This window comes from Crocodylus siamensis, chromosome 2, assembly GCF_052110815.1.
Source record: "Crocodylus siamensis isolate JL-2025a chromosome 2, ASM5211081v1, whole genome shotgun sequence".
NCBI lineage: Eukaryota > Metazoa > Chordata > Crocodylia > Crocodylidae > Crocodylus > Crocodylus siamensis.
The window spans coordinates 231,526,482-231,550,567 of NC_143396.1; the positions used below are offsets into that span (position 1 = coordinate 231,526,482).

The following is a 24,086-nucleotide window of genomic DNA, read 5'->3' on the forward strand; positions in this document are numbered from 1 at the left end:
AAGGCAGCTCATCTGGGGGAGAGGGGGACACATGCCCCCAGATTCATGCGCAGGGCGAGGGTGGGATGCCCACTGTGGGCTTGGAGCCAGGGGCTGCACCACGCTCTTCCTGGGGGGGGGGCTGGGCTGGAGCTGCACTCAGGGTGGGTAGCAGCAGCAATGCTGGGAGCGGGGGCTAGTCACCCCAAAATTCCCCGTAGCTCCCCCTCCCAGCGCCGCTGCTGCCCTCCCCACCTCTGCCCACCACAAATGCAGACCCAGCCCAGCCCCTCCCCCCAAGAGGCTGGCACAGTCCCTGGCTCTGAGCCCATAGTGGGCAGCCTGCCCTTGTCCCATGCACAAATCTGGGGAGCACATGCCCCCATGCCTCCCCCATGGTTGTGCACAGCAGCAGGGAGCCACCCCCTCTCCAACTACCAGGACAAGCTGCCTGCAGCTCCATCTCATGACCTGTACTGGCTGGGCAGTGCCTGCCACTGCCCCTCTCTCTCCCTCACTGTGGGGGGCCTTGACATGCCCCTTCCCCACCACAGACTTACCAGCCGGATGCTGTTCTTAAAGCCACTATGCTGCAGGTTGCTTACTGGATCAGTATTGGCCGATATAGCTGGTTAATAATTGGCCACCGGTATTGCTCATAAAAATCTTTATCAGTGCACCCCTAGAGGAATCCACTGGGTAGCTCCCAGGGTCAAAACACAATTAAAAAAGATGGGAACAGAACCTAGACGTTCTGATAAAGGTGAAACTGTGTTTGCTAACTTTATTTTCATTAACAACAGCTCCCCATCCCAAAACACACACACACTTCGGACTATAAATTTGCTTAGCTACTAAAACAAAGGAATCTTGACTTGTGTACAGTCTATAATAGACAAACACATTGCTCTTATTGTCAATCAGTGTCATCCTAATCCAGGCGGAAACTATGACTTTTTTTTTTTTTTTTTTTTACTGTACAGTTCTGCCATTCTGGTTAGGCTTCTCTTCTACTTCCCAAGGGGAAGCAAAGAACCTACATTCATTCCCCACCCCCACCCTCTGAATACTTCCAGTGCTAAAAGGAATGAGATGAGCAACATTTTAGCCTTTCATGTGAGCAGCCCCCTGTCTGAGCCAATGGTGCATTGACCCATAACATGCCAAACAAACAAGAACCAACAACTCCCTCCTTCTGTACCCCTCCTAGTAGAAGTACAACTGTTCACTCACTGGGGGCCAGAGACTGCATTTTCACATTGAAATGTGGGTCAGTGGCTCTTACAAGAATCAGAGCCACGGGGACAGGGAGACAGGGAAGGATGAAACATAGTATTTCTGGTGCCAAAACCACAGCAGGAAGCTCAGCTCCCTTGGTCTAATACTTTTCTGTAAATGGAGGAGTCTTATTGTTGAGTTCACCTGATCCGAGATGCAAGCACGGGGACTCCATTCTTCCAGCACGGAGAGAAGGGTCTGCAAGGCTTAGAAAAGCAGCTAGAGACTGCTGAGTGGATGGAATCTGAGCTGCTTTGATTCTGCTCTCTCTCTAGCTCTCCCACTCCAAAACAGAGAGGAGGAGCTCACAACCCAGAGAGAGTAGCACTGTTGAGGCTGATGAGCATGCAAGCCAGGAAGAATAGGCTGTACCAACTGGGGCCAACTCAGCACTGTGAGTGCAGGAAGAAATTCATTTTGGTTCATAAACAAGAACAGCAGCCAACACAAAACACTGCCCAAGATGAGAATGATCAACTGTATCCAGCTACTCCCTTCTGCCAGGGGGTTAAAGTAAACCTCACCAAGACAATGCTTGCTTTTATTTGGGAAATAAACATCAGAGCTTAAGCTCTCCTCCTTCCCATCACTCTCCCCAAGAGAAAGCAGGTTAGCTTGTGCTGCACTGGTGCTTTGGTTTATTGTTGTGCTTCTGATCACCCCTCTCTCCTCCAGTACCAGCTGTCAGCAGCACAAAGGGGATCCCCTGAAGCTCACCTCAATGCTGTAATCAGGGAGGGGAGCCAAGGGGCCCGTGTGTGAACACTGCCCAACATTCAAAGCTGTTACAAACCACTCAGTGAAGGACCACGTCTAGTTCCACAGGCCTGGTCTGATGTAGGAATTACTGCTTCACTCTGCTTGGCTCACTGTCACTAACTCCGTGATCCAGCTTCCAAACAAAGCATGTAACACTAGGGGCCCTGCGACATGTTCAATAGGCCTGTGCAAAGCAGCAAGTCTTCACTTTGGATTCGGCTGATTCAGAGGGACAGTGATTTGATTCTGTGATTCGAATCACTGTCCCAATTTGATTTGGCCGATTCGGATTTGGAGGTTCAGCCATAGACTATAATGGAGAGTCACTAAAATACCTATAACTGTCATTTCTTTGCCGATTCGGATGAAAACAGCCGGGATGGTAGCCCCTTCTGAGGGCATGAAGCATGCCAAGTTTCAAGATAGGTGCAGGGTTTTCTGTGAAAGTGAACCTCAAGCTGTGCCTTTTCCACATATGGAAGATCACCCCATCCCCCTCCCTCTTCTCAGGTTCTGTTTGCTGCAAGCCTTCCGAATCTGCAAATCTCTCTGAATCAATCTGGAGGCTTCCAATTTGATTCAGACCTTTTAACGGGTCTCCCGATTTGATTCAGATTCAGATATTTGGCCACTGAATTGGGCCAAATCTCCTCCAAACTGAATCGAATACCGAAGCTTTGCACAGCCCTAACATTCAAGTTAAAGCTGGATAGAAATGAGCTAGAGTTCTGGCACATTTTCAAGCACTAATTTTGTAGCTGGATGGCTTTCATGGCTGGATAGTCATTTTTATGGTAATAAATCTTATAATAAAATCTTTGCACGTATGGCTGGTCTAAATTTATTGTGCGATTAACCAGTTAACAGTGTAATATATGTAAAGTGTAGCAGAGGTCTAAGGTTACATTTTGCCTGAAGTTAAGCACCTGGAATTTTAATTAGGTTACTAAAGACATGGTCTGATTTTCAGAGGTATTGAGCACACAAATATTTCACTCAGCTCAACTAGAGCTATTATCATCCCTGAAAAATCAGGTACTTCTCTAGGTGTCTAAATGGGACTTCAGTTCTCTCCTTTAGGCTCTCACATTGTAAAATTAAGGCTTACAAATATCTGAGAGAAGGCCTAGCAATGAGACAGATCAGAGAAATCCCACTGTTCATACAGGGCAGAGAGTCTCGAAGGCCATACCTGAACAGTGCAAGAGCGAAGGGGAGAGCGACCATCAAATCCTGGAACCCACGTAATGCTGGCATTGTAACTGGTGACTTGGGTTACCGTCACATTGACAGGTGGGAGAGGCATTGCTACAAGAAAAGCAGGGAGGAAGGGGAAAACTCTTTAATACACACAGAACTGAGCAGATGTGCACATAGAGGAAATTCGGAGCTCGGATCTTAAACTCAGTGAAGCCATGAACTGTAATGAAGCCAAACCAAAGCAGGCCTTTGGAGACAGTCCCTGATTATTGCCAGTTGAAACTTATAATGCTTGACAGGGATTCCTCCTTAAAATAATCTTCTGCTTTGTTCTCTTAAACAATGATCTCTCTGAATTGACCTTTATATGGAAAAGTGGTCTAATGTGTTGTGTTTCAAAGGCCTGAGTCTCCATGGAACAAGAGATGTATTTCAGTTTAAAGCCCAGATTCTCCATTTCTCATGGACTGCATTCAGTGGTGAGAGGAGGAAGGTAGTTTTAAATCACCTTTATACCTACAATGTTCTTTGTGCTCCCAGAAGTCAGTTCAACCATGCACATTAGTAAAAGCAGCCTGAAGTCTGCTCTAACTTACGCTTGGCTACAACTGCTCTCTAGAGGTCATTTCTCAGGTGAAAATAGTTAAGAGTGCAGCACATTCTAGTTAGGTCCTGTCCATCTGTATGACTCCTACACTGAAGGCTATGAGAGAAGGTGGCATTAAGCAAGTCTTCATTATCCTACAAGTGTTATGAGGTCCCAGGGCAGGAACTGTGCTTTCTTAACAGAAGAGGGGCTTTGAGGTTGACATTAGGTTGGTACTTAGGCTGAGAGATAAACACAGGTCTCCTTTCTATGGACTTCCTACATGAATAAATCACTTAAGTGCTGTGCCTTGGTTTCCATGTAACATGATAGTAACTTTTTGTGTCCTAGCTTTTGTCTGTCTTTACAATTTAGGCTATAAGCTCCTTGGAGAAAAATGTCTGTGGGTTTTGTTTTCAGTGCAAAGTGATTTAAGATTATAACTCAAATGTTGCCTCTAACTCAAGCTCTTGCTACATGCAAAAAACTTTAACTCCAGCAAGATACTGCTTCAAGACAGCAGGTTCATCAAGGGATACAGGCTCTAGCTCTAGGGAGCACAGACTGCCAATTGTGAATATGCTCACTATATAGTATGAATGCAGGCTAGCGCTACTCAAGCACAGTAAGACCTCCCACCTGAAGTCTTCCCACAATTCCCTTTCAGACCAGAAAGGGACAAACGTTCTCCCCAAAAATCCCTGAAAAAAATTCAGTGACTCAATTTACTGTATCATGAAGAACTATGGGACAGAACCCCAGAAATGTTAGTGTCGCATTAGTGAGTGCAACACCAGTGGGAAAAGAAAAAGCTGAATGTTAAGATAAGTTAACTACAGTGAAGACATACCCTCTTATGTGTGGTTTTAGAGTGCCTAGAACAATGAGTCTTTAAACTTGATTGGTGCCTGTGGGAGCTACAATAATAGTAATTTTCTTTTGGAATGTACCCAGCACATTGTGGGCATCACTGGGAGTGCATAATGAACCACAATAATGAAATAGGAGGGGGAGGAGATTTTAACAGTTTGTAATTGTCCCATCAAAAAATGTTTGTCCATGGAGACATAGAAGAAGAGTCAGTAATAAATTAGAGACCCAGAGACCCCATATATCTGTGAAACAGCAAGACCTGATCCATAAACGTACCTAGCTTTCCTTACACAAGCAGCTTCTTTAAAGTCAATGGGATTACTCACATGCTTCAGAGAAAGAACACATATCTGTTGGATCAAGACCTAAATATGCATTTCCTACACGTTCTGCTCTGTCTGAAGCCATCAAAAGTTTTGCCCTTTACTTAAATGGGAGCAGAGCCAGATCAGCAGCTTGGATCATTTGTTAACAAGCAAGCTTCCCTCACTTTATAACTATTCCTTTCAACATATTTTTGAGGAATGGAATACAAGAGGCTACAGTATGTGACTGGCAATATGAAAGCTTGGGTCCTTTCCCTTGCAGCGCAGCAAATTTTGTGACATCTGGTAAGCCCCTGAACCTCTTGGTGCCTCCCTTCCTACGTCTACAAACGATCACCTCCCAGGGGGGCTGGAGAGATTCATGTGTTGCTGTCTGATTGTGAAATAGTTTGAGATCAACTAAATGCAATTATTACAAAATACATGAAAACTTTTAAACCTGAAGTCAGCCTGCTTCTTTATGTTCAGTTTACTGAAAAAGGAGTCTGTTCTTTATTTAGTTTGTCTATACATTAAATATATTTCAGATTAAGATACAGCATGAATTTAAAGGGCAACAGATTTGTGAGTTAAACCAAGTAGAAAAAAGGCACTGATATCCCAGAATAAAAGTGGCCGTAGGGGGAGCTATTCTGCAACAGCTAATTTCCATGTATAAAACAAGCTTTTTGGGTGACAGCACCAAATGTTTTTGAATTATGTTATACATAACAGCAGAAGAGGCCGTCGCATTAAGGGAGGTCACCATAAAGGAAAACATAACCCATGAAGTGTCGGTCTAAACTTGGCCATTAAAATTTAACACATTAACCAGCATGATAGTAAATTCTGGTTAGACACAGTTGTTTGTTCCCAATTGCATTTAGCCTTAGCTGGGAACAAAATGTGCATGATGTGGCTAGGCCAGAATTTAAAAAAATCAAGTTATATATTGTGTTGTTAACATACAATTAAAAAAATAAAATGTCAAACACAAAGATGCCCTCAGAGGAAGGTGTGTGGGGCAGGGAGGAGATATGCGATTATCTCTCTCTCTCTCGTTTCAGTTATTTGGCTCAAGGGAGAACATGACAAAGGCTCAGGGACTCAGAGGGATGTTTGTTTATGGAAGGCCTAGAAATCATTCATTTAAAATGAGATTTTAAAGGGTACCAAACACAAAAATCCATAAAAGCATTGTCAATCTGTGCATTTTAATGGCCCCTAGTGATCTCTTTCCCTCTCTCCTTCCAGTGTCTAATGAGATGCCAGTACATTGCAAAAAGGAGGGAAAGGTCTCTCCAGCTCCAAAGACATCTGTCTCTGGGAAGGAAAAATTTCTCTTGTTACACTTTTAGATTACATCCAGCCATATCTTTAACGAACAATTCTGCTGCCTTGACTCTCTCATTTTTAAGGAAAATCTGTTATTTTACACCATGTTTCCATTCCTGACTCAGCTGTGGTTTGTTTTCAATTGCCAATTTCACTGCAGGGATATGGGCCTGCATATCAAACAGTGAGAAGCCATTATAGCACAGTGCATTGTTTCATTGGCTCAGAGCTGTAACCAGCACAGCTCTAAGGCAACTTGAAGACAGCCCGTGAAGTCAACATCACCCCTTCATCCCCTCCCCAAAATGAGACTCCCCCAGCCACTCTTTCACCCAGGAGTTCTCTCACCTTTAATTTGGACAGTGGCTGTCCGGGATGAAGACAGTCCCTTTACATTGTGGGCTTCGCAGGAGAAAACTGCGCTTTGATTAATACCTGGAGATCGGCCAAGGAAAGAAAAACAAAGAAACACAAATGGCTATATAATCCTGCTTCAACCTCCAGCAGAATTTCAATTATGTTTGACATCCAGCTCATACCATATATGCAACTGGACCTGAACTGGATGCAAGTGGATTTTTTTTGGTGTAATTAACATGTCATTTGCTTTGTCTAAAATGAAGACCATGTGGGCTTGTACAGGAGCCCCCCCACTGGTGTTTTACACAGAACACCAAAAGCAAGAGAAGCTGGAAGCAGTAGTGTGAAGCCAGGAGCTCTCACCTCATGCCTGCCATTTTGTTATTACTAACCTCAGCCTCCTGCCCCTGCTTCCCTTTGATTGTTAGCTGCACTCACTGATTGTGAGTTGTGTGTGCAAGGTCTATGTTTACCCATGTGTTTACTCCCTGCCTATTGCAGCAGATACCTGATGCTCATCAAGAGCTCTGGGCACAACTGAAATCCAAAAATCCAATGCACTGCAAACAGGCTACGAATCTAGTTTAAGTCACAAGGAAACAGGGTTTGGTGCTTCCAGCCTACAGACAGGTTGCCCTTTGCCCTTCACCCTGAATAGCCACACACAACAATGCAAAGTAAGTGTGAAGTGGACATGAAATTCTAGTGAAACAGAACAGAAGTACTGACACCCAGCTCGCATGGATACAAATCACTAGATGATGGACAGGGCATGGCAGGGTCAGGCCTCTGCATCCCAAAGCCAAAGCATACTGTAGGACTGTTGTTGACAGACAACTTTGAGAAGCCCAAGATCAGCGTTTCCAAATTAATCAAGTTTGAGATGCACTGTAGAAGAAAATCCAGTACTTGCCATCACTATGCTTGCCCTTAGTCTGCTCTATAGGGCTCTGTTCAAGACAGGCCAATAATTGAAATGGCAGCTGTGCTTGTGGGTTAGGTAGGAGATGCTTTCTCCAAGCTGTGTGCAGCGAGTAGCTTGCACCGTGCCTGCCTTCGCTGCATCTGACTCATCTTCAGCAGGACTGAAATTGACAGAGAATGAAAAGCAGGAGGGGTGGAGGAGAGGAGGTGGAAGAAAGAAGAGACTGCAGGGAATAAAAGAGCGAAGCATTTTAATATCTTCCACTTATCCCACCCAACCACTGAGCAAAGCATTCCAGCTGGCAACAGACCAGGCAGTATTGCTATTATTCAGAGTGCAGTAGTGCCCAGATTGTAGTGGGCAGAGAAACAAATCATCTTTGTCCCAGAGAGGTTACAACAGACCTTGTGAACCCAGATTGCCTTCCTCCCCCCACCCAAATGCTTGCTTGGCAGCCCTGCTTTCCCAACACAGCAATCTGCTCCCCACATCAGCCAGGGGCCAATTGTTTGCTTAGATCAAGACATTTGCTTTAGTTAGTTACTGCTTTAATAAATATTATTTTTACTAATTCCATACTTTCTTCTGCCAAACCAAGCTCATTCCCTCACCCTTTCTGCCCCCAAAACTCAGCCTGTTCTAACAGGCACTGTGACCATTATAAGGATATGCAGCTTCATGCCTTGAAAGCTGTTTGCTGTTTCAAAGGCAAGACCAACAGGCAAAGCCCAGGGACTACTGGAATGTGATATTTTCTGAGTAACTGCTGGTTGAATTTCCAGTCCAGAGGATTTATTTTCCTTAATCCTCCTCCTGGTTTGAAAAGGACAAGATAAACATGACAGACCACTCACTATTTTAGATCTAAGCACCTCTCTGCCTGGCAGGGGTTGAATCGCTAGAATGAGAGCACACCCCAGTTGGCCACCACCCCAGGACTCTGCAGAAGGATAGTAGGAATGGGCTTTCCACTAGCTAACAACATTGTTTCTTAGGTCTAATGCTCAGAGCAACATCAGCTAAGACCAGGAAGAGCTAGCCTTATGGAGCGTTTTCACATGTGCTGGGCAGAAGGGGGGCATGCGTTAAATAAAGCAGCTCCGAGAGCCACTCTCATTAAAGTGCCCAGAGCATCTCATGTATCAGTGTCCCCATGCTTCAAAATGGTGGTGAGCGCGCTTTATCTAAAGCTCATCAAACGAGCTTTGAAGTGTCCTCGGCGCCATTCTGAAGCACAGGGACCAAGGGCCAGACACACGCATGGGTGAACCGGGCAGCCACTTGAGGCCCCAAAATGCTAATTTTTCCATTGTCTAATTATTGTTATTACCTCTGGCAGAGGGGAGGCCAATACTAAAAGTTCACCTGGGGCCGCCAGGAGTCTAGGTACAGTGCTGGCAGGGTTGCAGGGGCTGGTTAGAGCATGGTAATTAGCACACTCCAACAGACTAGATTAATCAAGCCTGCTCTGATGTGCTGTAAGTACAGTGCATCAGAGCAGCCTCCCAGCATGTGTACAGACACCCTTGGCTCCCATATGTTTAGGGTATTGGAGGAAGAACAAATACACCAAGATTCCAGTGCAGACAACAAGGAAGCAATTTACAGCACAAAATGTAGGGACATAGCACTGGGAACAATTTACATCAGGATAAAAGAAGGCGGAGTTTTATCATATATCAGCTGTTCTATTGTAATTTCCTGTGTACATGCCTTATAACAAGGCAAGTAGCAGCTCACTCACAGCAGCTTAGCATTATAGAGCTCTATTAGCTCCACCAAAGGGAAAAAAATACCTCTCCTTGGCTTTGATTTACCACAGTATAAAATTGTGCATATGGGCAGTTAGTGTGGAGCATTTGACATGCAATAAAGCCCTCATCCACTTTTCCCTCACAGCACCCTTAATGCCATGATGACTAACCAGCCTTCTTCCGTGGCCCTGTATCACTTCCTCTACAAAACCAATACTCTCTGAGAAGTCATGACATCAGGATAGTGGGTGAAGAGAGACTGCTTCCTGGGCGTCTTTCCCCTCCTGATAGTGTATTACTCCTGTTTCCACTTTGACCAACAGATTATATCATACAGGAGCACCTTGAACTTTTTTCTTGTAGCAATACAAAGTAGCTCCACAAAAGAGAGAACAGATGACTAAAGCACCATAAACTGCAACCTGAATTTCATATTAAGTCTTCCCATAGAACCTAATTTATATGATTGGAAGGCTCAAGGGAATGGTCAGAGACACAGAACCAAATTCACTGTTAGTGTAACCATATTAACTTTAATGGAGATGAATTTGGCACACAAAGCTTTTTGCCTCTAAATTGCCAATTTAGATTTGTCTCAGGGTTGAACACATCATAAAACATTACCACCCAACGGTTGTCTGGTTGCCAACTGGAAAGAAGCGGACAGCTGCAGAATAGGTTCTAGAGGCCAGACAGTCGCATTCCAGTTACCCTTCCTTTGTTGGTAGTTTCAGCAGAAAGGCCAAATCACCTGTTCATTTGACTGGTCCCTTTCTGGCTCAGAGCTGATCACATTGATGGGAAAGACATTGTGCAGGCTGTGGGGCAGAGACAGGATTCTGCTCACCAAGGCTGTCAATTCATCACCTCCCACAATAATGCATTCACACCATTTTAATTGTGAGATTAATTGTGCAGGTGTCCAACATGGCTGCAGTAGACAGGGAAAGCACAGCATCCACCAGGGTTCCCAACAGAGGGGGCCACAGGTTTCAGTAGGAATGTAAGCAAGCAAAAGTGGAATGGCTGCAGGGAATGATAGTGTGCAACATGATTGGAGATATTTGGACCCATAGACCAGGTGTTACACCAAAACAGTTTGCTAAAAACAAGAACATACACACTCCTTGCAGTTAGAGTCCCTGACTAGTACTATGCTTACCACAGTCCCTGCTACACCACTGTAAGCTCCATTTGGTTTGTGCCATGGAAAGTGTACTAGGGAACGATGACACCATTGAGTGGCCTCTATTGTACAGCCAAGATTTATTTGCATCACAGCTCAGCTGAGGCCTAATCTCATGTTACACAGGTATCCAGTATCACTGCAGACACTCTGCTGCGAGTTAACAAGAGAAATTTTTCCCCACTTTTCCCTTCTGCACTCTTTACACTATAGGCAGTCTTACCTGACATATTCAGGATGGAAGGAGAGATGTCAGGAAGCCCCACTCTGGAGTCTCCCATCCACCAAACAATGGTTACTGGTTCAGGAGGGCCAACAGCAGCACAAGCCATGTGAAACGGGGCGTTGGGGGACACAGATACATCCTGAGGCTCCACAGTAAAGTAAGGCACACCTAGAAAAGCAAACACCAAGCTACTGTATCTTCAGTCATTCTTTCTGCCTCTTTGTTAGCTTCCAATAATCTTTGTACGCAGCACTGACAAAGCACCCACCATCTAAGCACCTCTAAGCATTTTGCAAATACAAAGGTTCACATTTCCTAGAAGTCCACCAGGACATAATGACTCTAACTCCAACAGAGTCAACAGGAGGTCAGGTACCTGCTCCCTGAGGTGCTTTTGAAAGTCCTTTGGTAAATAGACTAAATAGCAGTGAAGTGGATTTTTTTATGTTAATATTATCCACCTCCCTTTGCAGAGAGAACTGGGGTACAGAGAAGCTAGAACCAATATTCTTAGATGTACCAACTGTTTTTATTCCATTTTATTCCTGCTTCTAGGACCTTGGCCATGCATTAAAAATTCAGTCCAATGACCACATTGAACCAGCAGTTTCACCTCACCCAAAATCTGGAAAAGAATTAGCCACGGATGGCATGTAATAACGCATCTCTTGCAAGAACCCAGAACCTTTATTGTGCCCTTCCTCCAAAGCCTGAACTGATGGGCCTTGCAGTATGACGTCAAGGCCAGTAGTGTCAGGTAGCCTCAGGATAATGGCGAGCATTGATTTTCCAAGGTGAGGGTGCTTCACAGATAGTGCTTTTGGCAACCCTAACATAATCAATGGAAAGACTCCTGTTGATTATGAGTTTTGGATCAGGCTCACACTGAGGAAAGGGCAACTTGATCATCTCAGTTGACTATATCTGGAACACTCTCTCATCTTAGTGGTTTATCACCACAATATATCAAACTGCAATACAGATAAGAAAGCAAGAGATGTGGTCTCTTGCATACTGAAGTCCCAAACCACTCAAGGCTTTTTATAGATCTAAACAGACAACCCACTTCAACCAGTCACCAAAAGGCAATAGAGCTGACACATGCTTCTGGTGAGCTACATCACCTAAAGAAGGCTGTTATATCCTGCTTGAGCTTCAGTTTCTTGCTTGATTTAAGGTGCAGTTCAATACAGTCCACCCCTCGGTACTCAAATCTTGAAGGGCCAAGCATAAATAGCAGGGGCAATATTTGCATCCAAAAGCAGATGACCTACTCTCCTGACCCAAAAATGGAAAAGGACTCTGAAAACTGCTGCAGCATGATCACTTGGGAGTAGCTGTGGAGTCAACGATATTCCTGCTCTGGGAACTTGAATGCTGAAGTTATAGCACTTTAAGTCTGTCTTTCGCCATGTAGACAACTGGCCTTAACGACTGGGAGCTGCAGTTGTTAAACCCCTCGGAAAATCAGAGTATTTATAGAGGTGACTAAGGGTACAAGCACACAAACCATTTACCATGAGATAAAAGGATGCAGGGCGTTATCACATGTCAGGTACTGCTTAGTAAGTACCTAAGTGCATGCTCTTACTCTGTGGTAGATGAAAGCTAAACTATAGTACTTTGCCTTTCTTTCACAGGCTAAGCTGCCACAGTTTAGCTTCCACTTCAGAATGCGTACACAGGCAGTTCCATGAAGCATGTGATACGGTAAATTCCATCCACCGTCCTCTCCCCCTCCTTTTAAACTTATGGCCATTTGTTTGTGCGCTTATGCCCTGAAAATGTTAGATTCCTAATATTTCACCACTCAAATTTAAAAACTTCTGCCTCCTGATCCTTCTTTTCTATCCATCAAGCAACTCCCCTCATGTATTGCTCACCTGCTTTCACACTGTCCTTTCTGGAGTGACAGGAGTAAGAATAAATGTCTCATTAAAAATAGTTCATCTAAGTTAGTGTTTTCATTTGTGGGGAGGAGGAAGGAAAGAAAGTGCTTATCTGTGATGTTTAATGTGCGTAGTGGGAGTGCCCATCAGCACGCGCTTTATCTTCTCTTTTATCATAGGCATAACTAAAGAAGAGAGAGATCAGCAGCTGAGTAAGCCTCCCAGCCCGTGGCCAGGATCACTCCTATGCCCCTTTGCCTTGCTTCTGTTGGAAGTTAGATTACAATGCACAGTGACGTGCCTGTCCTGTGCATGAATGGAGTCCCTCCCTACTGCCATTTTGCCATGGGACTCCAGGTAACTCTACTGCCCTGCACAGGTTCTTGAGGGGAGTCCTTCAGGATTCTCCAGGTTTTCCCACTTTTTCAGAGGTTATTGCAGTTGAGGGGGAAACCCCCCCCCCACAAAAAAACAGGTAATTAAAAAGAACCAAGCTTACACTAACAGCAGCGTCAAGCTGCCTAGCTATCTTGCAATATAGAACCTACCACCACACAAGCCAAATGCCAGACCCTGTAATGGATTTATCCTTATCCTACCTTGATGAGGTAGTTTTAGCTTTCCCATGTCACGTATGGGGAAAATGGGGACCCAGAATAGTTACGTGACTTGCCCACAGTCGCACAGAAAATCGGTAGCAAAGCAAGGAATTGAATTTTGATCTTTCCAGCCCCAAGCTGGCAGCCACACTACTGGGCCAGCCTTTTGCCATAGCCTGGCTTGCAGATAGGTTTAACTCAATGGAAGACAGTCTTCCAGATACGACAGTCACTTATTTTGTGAACACATCAGAGGCCAGTGCTACCATCTGTATCAGTCACATTGCAAAATGCGTCATTTCAAGGGGAAAGTTCTAGAGGAAACTTAACCCTTCTTTTTGAAGGAGCCACACGAACCAAAGTGAACCTATTGTGTTACCTCTCCAGGTATCAAATATTGTCATGTTTTATGTAAGACAGACTTCTATATTCTAAATAGGAGCCAGTTTCAAAGCCGTTTTCCTAAGTTTTGGAGAAAGTCTCTCATAAGACCAAACACTCTAGCTTGAGTATAGGAAACAACACAGATACACACACATCTTTTTCTGAGAAAAGGTTATGTTATTTCACCTTGAATTTTAGATGGGGAAAAAAAATCAATTGATTAATCACAGGAAAGCATTCAAATCTGTCTCAACAATATAATCTCTGCATAGTAGTTCATACTGAAGGATGCTACAGCCAAAATAAAATTGTATATTGAAGGCACCCCCCCCGCCCAAAAACAAAAAACAAAAAAACCAACCAAACAAACAAATGCATCAATGCAGTCACCTCTGGAGTAGAACATGGCAGCCATTGAAGACTGAAAAACTACAGAGGAAACACTCTTAGGGGACAAAATGCATCCCTATTCTTGTGAAAACCTCTATGACCACTTTGTCAACTATGAATGACTAGGATCTTAGTTTAAAAATTTCCATCCAAAACAATAGCACTTCCAACATCAGTACCCCAGAATGCTGGGGCCCCAGCCCAGATGGAAGAAAGCTGCCTATTGAATCAACAACAGTGTTGACTGCAAATAGGCAGATTTCCCATCTAAATACTAAGCAAACCTACCACTTTCCACTTGCAAGACATAGTAAGATCACAGCCACAGAAGGCTGCAGGCTGTAAAGAGCCACCAATCTGGCTAGGATACAAATGTGCAGAAGCTCTCTCTTTACCAGGCCACTTTGTTGTGTAACACACATCCAAGATTAAAAACTCAGGTTGAGGAGACTCTGCCGCAGTCAAAAAACACTGCTACTTGAACCAGTGCCACTTATGGAAATTCCAAAGCTAAATGCTTCCCCTGGGACTAAAACACTGATGCCAACACTGTAGACTGTGGATGAGCAATGATCTATGGAGCTCTTCCAGGTGATCTGCAGAATGAGCCAGTTGAAGACCCACGTAGCAAGGGAAGAAGGGGAGGTATATTCATGAGGCCAAGAAGGGGAGGCATGCTCATGATAAGATCTTTCACTCACTTTGTGCTCTACAGATTTAAAAAATGAAAAGCCATAAACCAACACATCCTCTCTTAGTTCATCTGTTACCACTCTCACTTCCTACTTCTGCTCCATAGTTAGCCCTTTGTGGTAGCTTATATTTACTGTGACTGTCCACTGCTGTGAAAACTGTAGCAAATCTTCTCTCACCACTTCTTGACAACAGCAGATTAACGTCCCCAACACAAGACAAAATCCTGAGAGGAAGCCAACGCTATTCCTCCTTACCTTCCACTATGAGCCACACTTGCTGCGATTCTTCCTTCTTCCCCCTGTACTCAACCTGGCACCAGTACTTCCCAGAATCTGTCCGTTCGACGGATTTCAAGCTGAAACGAGTCAAAAACCACATTGATATTTACATTATTAAAGCACCTGTCATCCCTCACACTTGGCAAACCACATATGCACACTGCACCACTGATATGTAGCCAGCTCTGAGGAGGGCACTAGAACCAGCACAAAGCATGCAGCAGGAGAGAGGAGACTCCTACTTCTTGGAAAGGTGTTGAAGGGTGTTACATCCCTACACAGGGCAGACAGACCCTCATCTGAAATATTCACAGAGGAAACAACAACATGGCACTTCATTCAACTGCCTTGAAAACAAAGAAGTTAAGAATTAACTGGCAACTCCAGAGACCCAAGCTAATCTGCAAAGATGGGTACTAGGACAATTAAGCAATCCCTAGCCAGCAGCTCCAATCCATAAACCTACAGAGAACACTGTGCTTTACTTGGGTGATACTAGTTGGTCTCCACACCTTCATATAACAACAGATGAGTCAGAACTGGATTGTAATATACTCAGCGTTATTCTTACCCTAGGAATGCTCCTAGCTAACTGCTCTACTCATACCACAAAATGCACAGGGACAGAACCTCAACTACTGACTTTAGTGGAGCTCTGCCGTTTTATGTCATTTGGGCCAAATTCTGTCCTCAGAGTCATGCTGTTGTCAAGAGAATTGCACCTCTGCCAGTGAGGGCACAACTGGAGCCTACTTGATATCAAACTAATGGACTTCAAATCCAAGGGAGAAATTCTGCTCCTACTACTGTAAATTTGAGGTAACCGCATTGATTTTAACACCATTCCCCCTAGATTTACACAGGTGTGACCAGGGGCAGAATTGGGCTCCAGGAGTGAAGACTCCATAGTCTCCTGTACCAAGAACCCAGTTGCAAACATCCTTTGATCATACAAATACAAAATGCAGCCTCGTGATGTTGCGACCATGCATCTGCTGCCATGCAGGAAGATCCAATGCCTGCTTTTCTGATGGCATCAGTTGGTTTTGAGGATAGGGTGAATGTGCAGGGGTGGAAAAGAGGATGGGGAGAGTGCTTGCTGAAATGCACAAAGTGCTCCTACTATAGCCTGATTTTCAGAGCTGTACCTTCAGATGAAGTCAGCTGTTCTGCCCATCCAGCTGCATGCTCTGAAATAGAGTGATTGTAGGAGAAAGTCACAAAACGGCATGTGGTTGAAACAGTCACTTCAGGAGAAGAAAGGAAACAGAAGGAAGATATGGCCACAGCTAGATCCAGCATCCAGAATTGGTGCTGGAGCTGAAGAATTTTATTTTCAGTTGAGAAGGGTGAAAGGATGAGAAAGTGCTTTGGAGATCAGGCCATGGGAATGATAGCAGATAAAGAAAACAGACAGGTCCCTCATCCAGGCAGAAGGTTCCTAGGCCAACTGCTTATGTGATGTAATGTACGAGATGAATTACTGTACATGGATTTTTCTTATCCAAGTAGTGTTTACTGGAGTCTACATTAATCATAGGGACTCTTCTAGACTGTTAGTAGAGACTCCAAGTTAAGCTAATCCAAAAAGCCTTGAGGAGAGGGGCCCTGTCTTTGAGAAGGGGCAATTCTAGATTGAGTCTGGCAGTTCCAAATACTCACGCTTACGGCAAACAGAGACAAAAAAAAAAAAAGCCGTGTGCGAGATGGAGCTTGAGATCTTGCTTAACACAGCAGTATTCCTAGAATAAATTAGAGTTCACCTTCTGCTGATGAAAAGGTATGGATGACCGGCTCCAGAGGCAGTATTACAAGCCTCTGAGTAGAGCCAGCCTGGAGTAAGAGTGCTACTCTTGTGGAATGACTAAGAGACGGTGTGCATGATAAACACTCTGCTCCACACAAGAGTGAAACCTGGTCTAGTGAGTCAGATTTTAAATTAGAGCACCTCGCCCTTTTAAATCAGAAAGAGAGGAGTGACCAAGGAAGAAAAACATAAATGAATGAGAGAGAAAATATATTTATACAAGTCAGACTTTAACCCTCCAGCTGGACTGCAGAGTTTCTTACAACAAATGAGGTGAAAATATCTTACACATTCTTGTTGTTTGTTTTTTCTACCCAGTGCTCTTAAAAGAACCCGAATGAAAGCCATAGAAAGTAAAGTCTGTTGTCCAGAGAGCACAGACAGCATGGACAGAAGTAGCATCAAAGCGTGGTACATGAAGGTATTTTGCTTGGCAAGCAAGCCTCAGGGCAGACAGTGGGGAAGCAATGAGGGGCCCAATCCTTGTTGTGGCAATGCAGCCTCAGCCACTACCCCACTATCCACCTTGACCTGCTACCAGCAACAAGCAACGCCAGGGCTCCACAGACCCTGGTGCAGCTGCTTTCAGCCCCTCCGCTGCCTGCTGTGAGCAGCCCAGGCTCCCTAGTGGGCACACATGCCTAAGGACAGACAGTGATGAAAGGGTTGGGGTTGCACCACCACAAGGATCAGGCCCCTTGCAGCTCCCCTGCTGTTCACCCCTGGCACACCAACATCTTACAAGTCAAGATTGCAGGTGTTTTTGGTACTCTGTCCAAAAATGTTGCCAACCCCCAGTCTACTAAGACGCCTTCAAAGTGTAAGGCTGGTCTACACTGCCAAGACATCATGCCCAGGACTCCCGTTGTGCAGCATACCCTGTTTACTGACTCCCACTCAGCACGCGCCAGATTTCAAATATGAGATAATGTTGTTGCCTTAAGCAGTTCTGAGCAAGTGTCCCACCAGACTCAGACTTTCTGTCTTAAGTGTGGTTACTGGTGTGTGCTCAGCGCCACTCTAAGGAGGATGGATGCCTTGGCCTCATTCTGGGATGTCGCATGTGCTGAGTGGTAGCAAGTAGGTGGGAACGCTTTGTGGTACCTGTTCAGGGCACAGCATGAAGGTGGTGCAGACAAGCACTCATTTCTCTCACCCATTCAGGCCTCTGCTGAGACTGCTAACAAGGCCATTAATTCTGGTGGTGGATAGCTATTTACTAGAAACTGGGCTGAGACCATTAACCTACTTCTGACCTTGGATGAGACTTTAGATAACAATGACTTTTAGCCACAAATGAGCGAAGCTGGATTTGAATTGGAGCATTACAGCAAAAGACTCCGCTTCCCATCACTGATTTTTTCAGCCATTCTGTTGCCTGTAATGATGTTACAGCACTGGCACACCATTCAGATACGTATACAACCCAGAACTGGAGACAGGTTCTTAAATTATTTTCTTCAAAAAGGGAGAGGAAAGAAAGATAGCTAAAAACATCTTCACAATTTCAGCCCATGGGCAGGATAGCCGGTGGGATAAAGAATGTCTTTTACCTCAAGGTTTCCCGTCTGTCTATTGTTGTTATTTGCAAAGCACCCATCACCACAGCATCTAGGAACCTAGTCTGATTCCATCAGCTAGAATTTAACTCATCCTTGGTGATCACCACTGTAGGTCAAATTCTGCGCTCAGTTACCCCTGTGCACTGCTGCTATAAGGACTCATCCCCAGTGTTGGTGTGGGGTTACACAGATGCACCCAACAGCAGAATGTGACCAATTAGCTTTTATGACATTCTTTCTTCTCCACACATGTAGTACCTGAGAAAACCGATCCAGTGTTCTTCATCTACTGGAATGTACACCTGGTCTACACCCTGTACCACAGCTCCATCCTTCATCCACAACACCTCTGGGTCTTCCATTCCCTCCAGGGTGCAATTTAGTTTCACGGGCTGACCCTGGGACACCTTTAATTTGATTGGAGATCCTGTAAATTTCATACCTAAAAAAAATACTCCTCCTCCCCACCCCCAAAAAGGCGGGTTGGAGTACAGCAAATTAATCTAGGTTGGTGGGCTATAATGCAACACAGTACACGAACACACTACAGAGTCTAAAACTGCCTTGTCAGAGCTTTAATAGGTTTGTTTAATGATTATGATTTATAGATTTTAGTTACCCCAAAATGAGAGGGGTTTAAGCTATACAGGGCATTCTCATAGCAATGCCAGTTGGGATAGCAGCAGGGCAAGCTTCTACACACAGTAGTACCAGGTCAGGGTTATACAGAAATGCAGTCAGCGTCCCCACAGCAATAAGCCAGCTGTGTTGATTGTTTTCCTGCCACAGAGCCATGCCTCCCCCAAATCCCCTCTTTATTTGCAGCTTCTATGATATGTTCCTGTACTATTACTAAATAACAACTTTTGCTCTGTTGTACACATTTGTAAAGAACTGGGATTTTAGATAATCAAATCATAGCAGGTTCTTCAGTGTACGCTGTGCCACTGCACTACAAAAGTGTCAGTGCAATTTACAAAACCCATGAAAGTGAAGCCTGCTTTAAAGCATTCCCATGCCAGGAACAAAAACTATGTACAGATCACATTTTGTCTGTAGTCTGTGGCAGGGGAATATTTCAACCAGTAAGTACGTCCCATCTCACTCTCCCCACCTCCCCTTTGCCGGGCCAGAGATACAGGGCTAGATTTAGACCTCAGTTACGCCAGTGTAATCTCAGAGTAATTCAACTCAAATCAGTGGGATGATTCAGGTTTACACCAATGTGAAATGATTAGTATTTGTCACACATGCATGAATAAGGAGCATTGCCTACTGTCAGAAGCAAATGCATGGAACATATTACCATGTAAAAACATGGAAACCAGTGTCGTAAGTACACGTAAAGGATGCATGTATATGAAAAATGAAAGGATTAAAGGAAGCCATAATAGAAAAGGGACAGTAACAGATAATAGGCAAGTGACTTTTTCTTGACCAACAGCACAGGGACTAACTAGAACAAACCTCTGATTCAATCTAATCCAATATCTTGCTTTTGGTAGCAGCCCACATTGAATCCTCCAGAAAGGCGAGTCCTTTCACCACCTGACCAGCTGTGTGGCAATATATCACAGTACACAATGACTCTATCTCGTCTCATATGTAGATCACTTCTATAATAAAGGTGGCTTACCAGCTTACAGTGCTTGAAAGAAAACACCTGTGCAATCAAGATTACATTCAGACACAAAGCCCTCTGCTTCTCAAACTTTCTGTACAGCCTGTGAATAATCTCTCACACACCACTTTCCTTTTTGTTGTCATATCAAAAACCTCTGGTAACTGTGGCAATTGCTCACATGACAAAGCAACATCAGGGAAATATTTTGTGCATTTTCTGTTCTGTTTTAGGAACCAGAAGTCAGGAGGATGTGCCACAACTGTGTGACAAGCCAGCTTTCTACACATCTACTACAAGTCCTTTATGCTGTGGCGAAAAGCTGAGAACTCCTGCAGAAAAAAACAGTTAAGAGCTGGTTTCTCACCTCAAATCTTTATCCTTCTATTTGCTATTAATTTAAATCAAATCTGCCAAGAGTATGGAAACTGGTAAAACACATTTTATTTTAGATGTAACTAGGCTAAAGAATTAATTACTTGAATAAAGATGATCTAATTTGAGATTACTTAACTCATCATGTAGCATAAATTACACGTCCCCATGCACAGGAGAAAACATCCTTCGTTTTTGGGCATAATGTCACAACAGGACACTAAAGTTTCAGAGCAAATCTCTCTGTTATATAAATCTAAGGTAGCCAGCTGGTTAAATGTTCATACATATTGACAGATGCTTATTCATAACATATGCCTCAACAAAACAGCAAACTATGCAACTTCTTATAATCTGCTTTGCTGAAAGTGTTAACCATAACGTACATAAAGAGATGATCTCTTTGGAAGCCTTTTAAGGCTTCAGTTTCCACCCAAGCTGATGATGCAAGAAATCAAAACAGTGCTAGTGTATGCTTTAACTTGGCTGTTTTCAACAGCACTTCTAGGCAACGCACAAGTACAGCTGAACTGAAAGGAAGAAAGAGGAACAGGAATAGTAAACAGATTTATGCTTCTGTCATCAATAATACAATGTTCAAATTGCAGTGCCCTTTTCTAGTGATGACAGGAAGGTACACATAGGCAAACTTGGTAAGGACCAAATATGTTATTTTGGGGGGTAAAATTTCAAGGGTTCACTATGAACGCTTATTTCCAACTATACTTCTCACTACCATCCTACTTCCAATTTTTATCTAAATATGTTTCTACCGTGCAGGTTACAAAAACTCAGACTCTAGTTTTTCCTTTTTCCGCAAAGCATGTGGAAATTTGTTAAGAGTAGAAATTGAGATTAGTACCTGGTTAGAAAATAAAATCATATCATGTTCTTATTGACTAATTGTCAGGCAGACGCGAGAAGGACAGAGTGCTGGGCTGTTAGCATATGCAGCATTCCTTGTTTTTTAGCTCACTATTGATGCATGTTTTGATTATAAATGACAGAAGTCAATTGAAATTGCTCTTGGAATTGAGAGAGAAAAATTGAGAGGAAGGCCAACAGGTATTTCCACTCTAAAAGCAAGAGCTCCTCATTACCCCAGCCCAGCAAGCCAATCCACAAGGCAGATTCTTGAAATCAATGTACTCAGCCTATGTGGATCCAAATGCAAACCCAAGAGCCAGATTCCCAATAAGGTCAGTTAGTGCAAAATTTGTGTGTGCAAGAAATGCAGGATTATGCTTCTATACCTATGGCTGGGATAAAACTTGGGGGGAAAAGTCAGGTGAGAAGGAAAGCAAACAAAAGCAGGGGAGAAAAAGATTATCACCTGGCCTTCCCATGTGGCAACTCCAGCCAGGCAAATAAGGAGGGGAACAATGCATTTGCAAATACTCTCCCTGAGTCACCTAGCATTTGCTACTTCTTTCATCTGCAGCCAAATCAAGTCTGCCGCTTGACGCACACGACTAAGCTGCAAAGATTCATCGAAGCTAACGTGGGACCTGTGCTCCCAAGACGACTGGTGCCAGAAGTGCTCTCATCACCATTTTGAAAGAGCTCTTCTGACTCCTGGCAGACTGGCCTCCCAGGCTCAGCAGCTTTTCCACCCTGCTTGAAAAAAAGAAGGGGAGGGGGGGCATTTCTTTCTGGCTGGGAAGCTCAAGGCCAAGAGTGCCTCCATCCCTACGCTGAGACCTCCAAATAAGCTCCCTCCCTTTTCAAGAGCGATGGGTGACCCCCCCCCCCCAAGGCAGTCGCAAATGACAAGAGCCGTGGCGTTTGGGAGACGGGGACCTTGTGGTCCAAGTGTGCGGTGGCCTGAAGGTCTCCGACATCCAGGGGCTGGTGGGATCCGCGCCCAGGCCCTGCCGGCTCCCGCGGGGCTGCTGGAGCCAAGTCACTTCCCCAGGCGCCGCCGCAGGGGCGGCTCGGACCGCGGCCGGGGCAAGGGATCGGGGGCCGGAGCAGGCCTGAAGCCCTCCAGAAACATACACAAAAAGGATCTGGAGCCACGTCGCCGCGGCTCTGCCAGCACGATCCGGGAGCCCGAGCCGCCCCGGCGGGCGCCTGGCCCAGCACCGCGCTGACACCGGCCGGCCGCTGCCCTCCTGCCACCCCCGTGCGGGCGCTGCAGCCCCGGGGACGCCGGCGCAGCCTTACCTGCCACGGCCGCGCCGTCCCGGAGCAGCACAGCCCATAGCAGCGGCGGCAGCAGCAGCAGCAGCCGCGGAGTCCCCATGCTCTGCCTCAGCTCCGCGCCGGCTTCATCCTCGCCCGCCCCGCGCCCCCGGGGCCCGGCAAACTTGGCGCGCGCCCCCCGCCCCGCGCCGCGGGTCCCGGCTCGGCAGGAGCGCGGAGGGGTGTCGAGCCGCCCCGCGGCCCCGGCTCGGCCGCCGCCAGCCAGCGCCGGAGCTCGCGAGGAGCCGGCGGGTGGGACCGTCTCCCTCTGCCGGCGCTGGGCTGCAAGCGAGAGCACTAGCACCCGACTCCGACTCCGGCTCCGGCTTCACCGGCAAATGGCGCTTCCCGGCGGCCGCAGACCTGATTTGCAGCCGCGGCTGACATCACTCGCTCATGAATATGCATGGTGGCTATTTCCGATCCCGGCGCCCTGAACTTCTCAGCAAGTGGAAAATAACCGAGCTGCCCCCACGCCGCCGCCCCCCGGGAGGGGCGAAGCGAGGCGAGCGCCGGCCCGCGGGTGACCTCCTGGCACAGCCAGGGGCTCCCCCTCATGGCTCGCCGCGCCCCAGCTCGCTCTCGGCTTGTGTCAAACGGCGGGACAATGCTCCAGCTCTCTGGGGAGCCCCCCGGGGGCCTGAGGGGCACAGGGCACTTCCCAAGGCTGAGCCCGTCCGCTGCGGGGGAGGGGGGAGCGTGTGGCAGACGGAAGCCCAACCGAAGAGTCAGGTGGGAGCGGAGGGGGAGGGGCTCCTGGTGCGCGAAGGGAGAAACCCCGGCAGGGACGCCCCCAGCTGGTTCCGAGCCGGCCGCTGGGGATTCCTGGGCTGCAAGGGCATGTCTGCCCCGTCACTTCACGTGCTTTAGGTAGTGCACTTAAATCTAGTGCCTCCAATCTGCGGTACTAGAAAAACGCGCATTCGCCGATTTTCATATGTGATTATAATATATCATACGTCTATTTCAATCTATGAATCTATTAGCTAAGGAGCACGTTGTTGTGATGCTTGAATGCATGTTTAAATAGGCTAATGCACATTAAAGTGCAGGTGTAGATGCACCTCCAAGTGTCTAGTGCAGAGCCAGCAGCCTAGCAATTGGGCAGTAGGCCAGAGCCCTGGGTTAGGCAGCAGGAGGCGAGAGGAGGCAGCTGGGCATGGTCAGGAGCACAGGACTGGAAGGGAAAGAGCCCGAGGGGATAAGCCTGGGTCGCTGAGGCACGGGGTCAAGTGTAGCCCTAGCTGTGGGGGTGAAGAGCTCTAGGGAGCAGGGAGCTGCAGGCCTGACTGGGTGCTGTCATGGGCTAGGAGAGCTAGTGAGCATGGAAAGGGCTGCAGCAGCTGTATAGTGACTCTGAGGAGGGCTTCCAATCTTATATAAAAGTTACATAAATAACTACAAAAAATGTGCAGATCATACTTTTTCTGACCTTGGTCTGAGTTTTTTCAAAGGTTGTGGTTTATCAGATTTGGGAGTAAGTCTGTCTAAAAAGTCTTCCAAACCCAGGCCTTTCTCCTTCACTTATCTGAGCA

General features: G+C 45.8%; 1 protein-coding gene across 10 annotated transcripts in view; it reads right to left on the reverse strand.

Annotated features, from left to right (window-relative positions):
• TYRO3 (TYRO3 protein tyrosine kinase) overlaps positions 1-23,255 on the reverse strand; it is a 74,158-nt gene extending 50,903 nt beyond the window's left edge. Inside the window, exons 1-7 of one of the 10 annotated variants that reach the window (XM_090033380.1) lie at positions 22,534-22,665; positions 21,780-21,981; positions 18,630-18,813; positions 14,979-15,079; positions 10,764-10,934; positions 6,664-6,750; positions 3,209-3,324 (exon numbers count right to left, since the gene is read on the reverse strand). In XM_090033380.1, coding sequence (XP_089889506.1) covers positions 3,209-3,324; positions 6,664-6,750; positions 10,764-10,934; positions 14,979-15,079; positions 18,630-18,813; positions 21,780-21,786 — 666 coding nt within the window. In that variant the 5' untranslated portion in view covers positions 21,787-21,981; positions 22,534-22,665. Of the gene's footprint in view, positions 1-3,208; positions 3,325-6,663; positions 6,751-10,763; positions 10,935-14,978; positions 15,080-18,629; positions 18,832-21,700; positions 21,985-22,533 lie in introns of those variants that run through there. The other 9 variants (XM_090033381.1, XM_090033377.1, XM_090033378.1 and 6 more) reach the window with 9 other exon arrangements.
• Between the last annotated feature and the right edge of the window lie 831 nt (positions 23,256-24,086).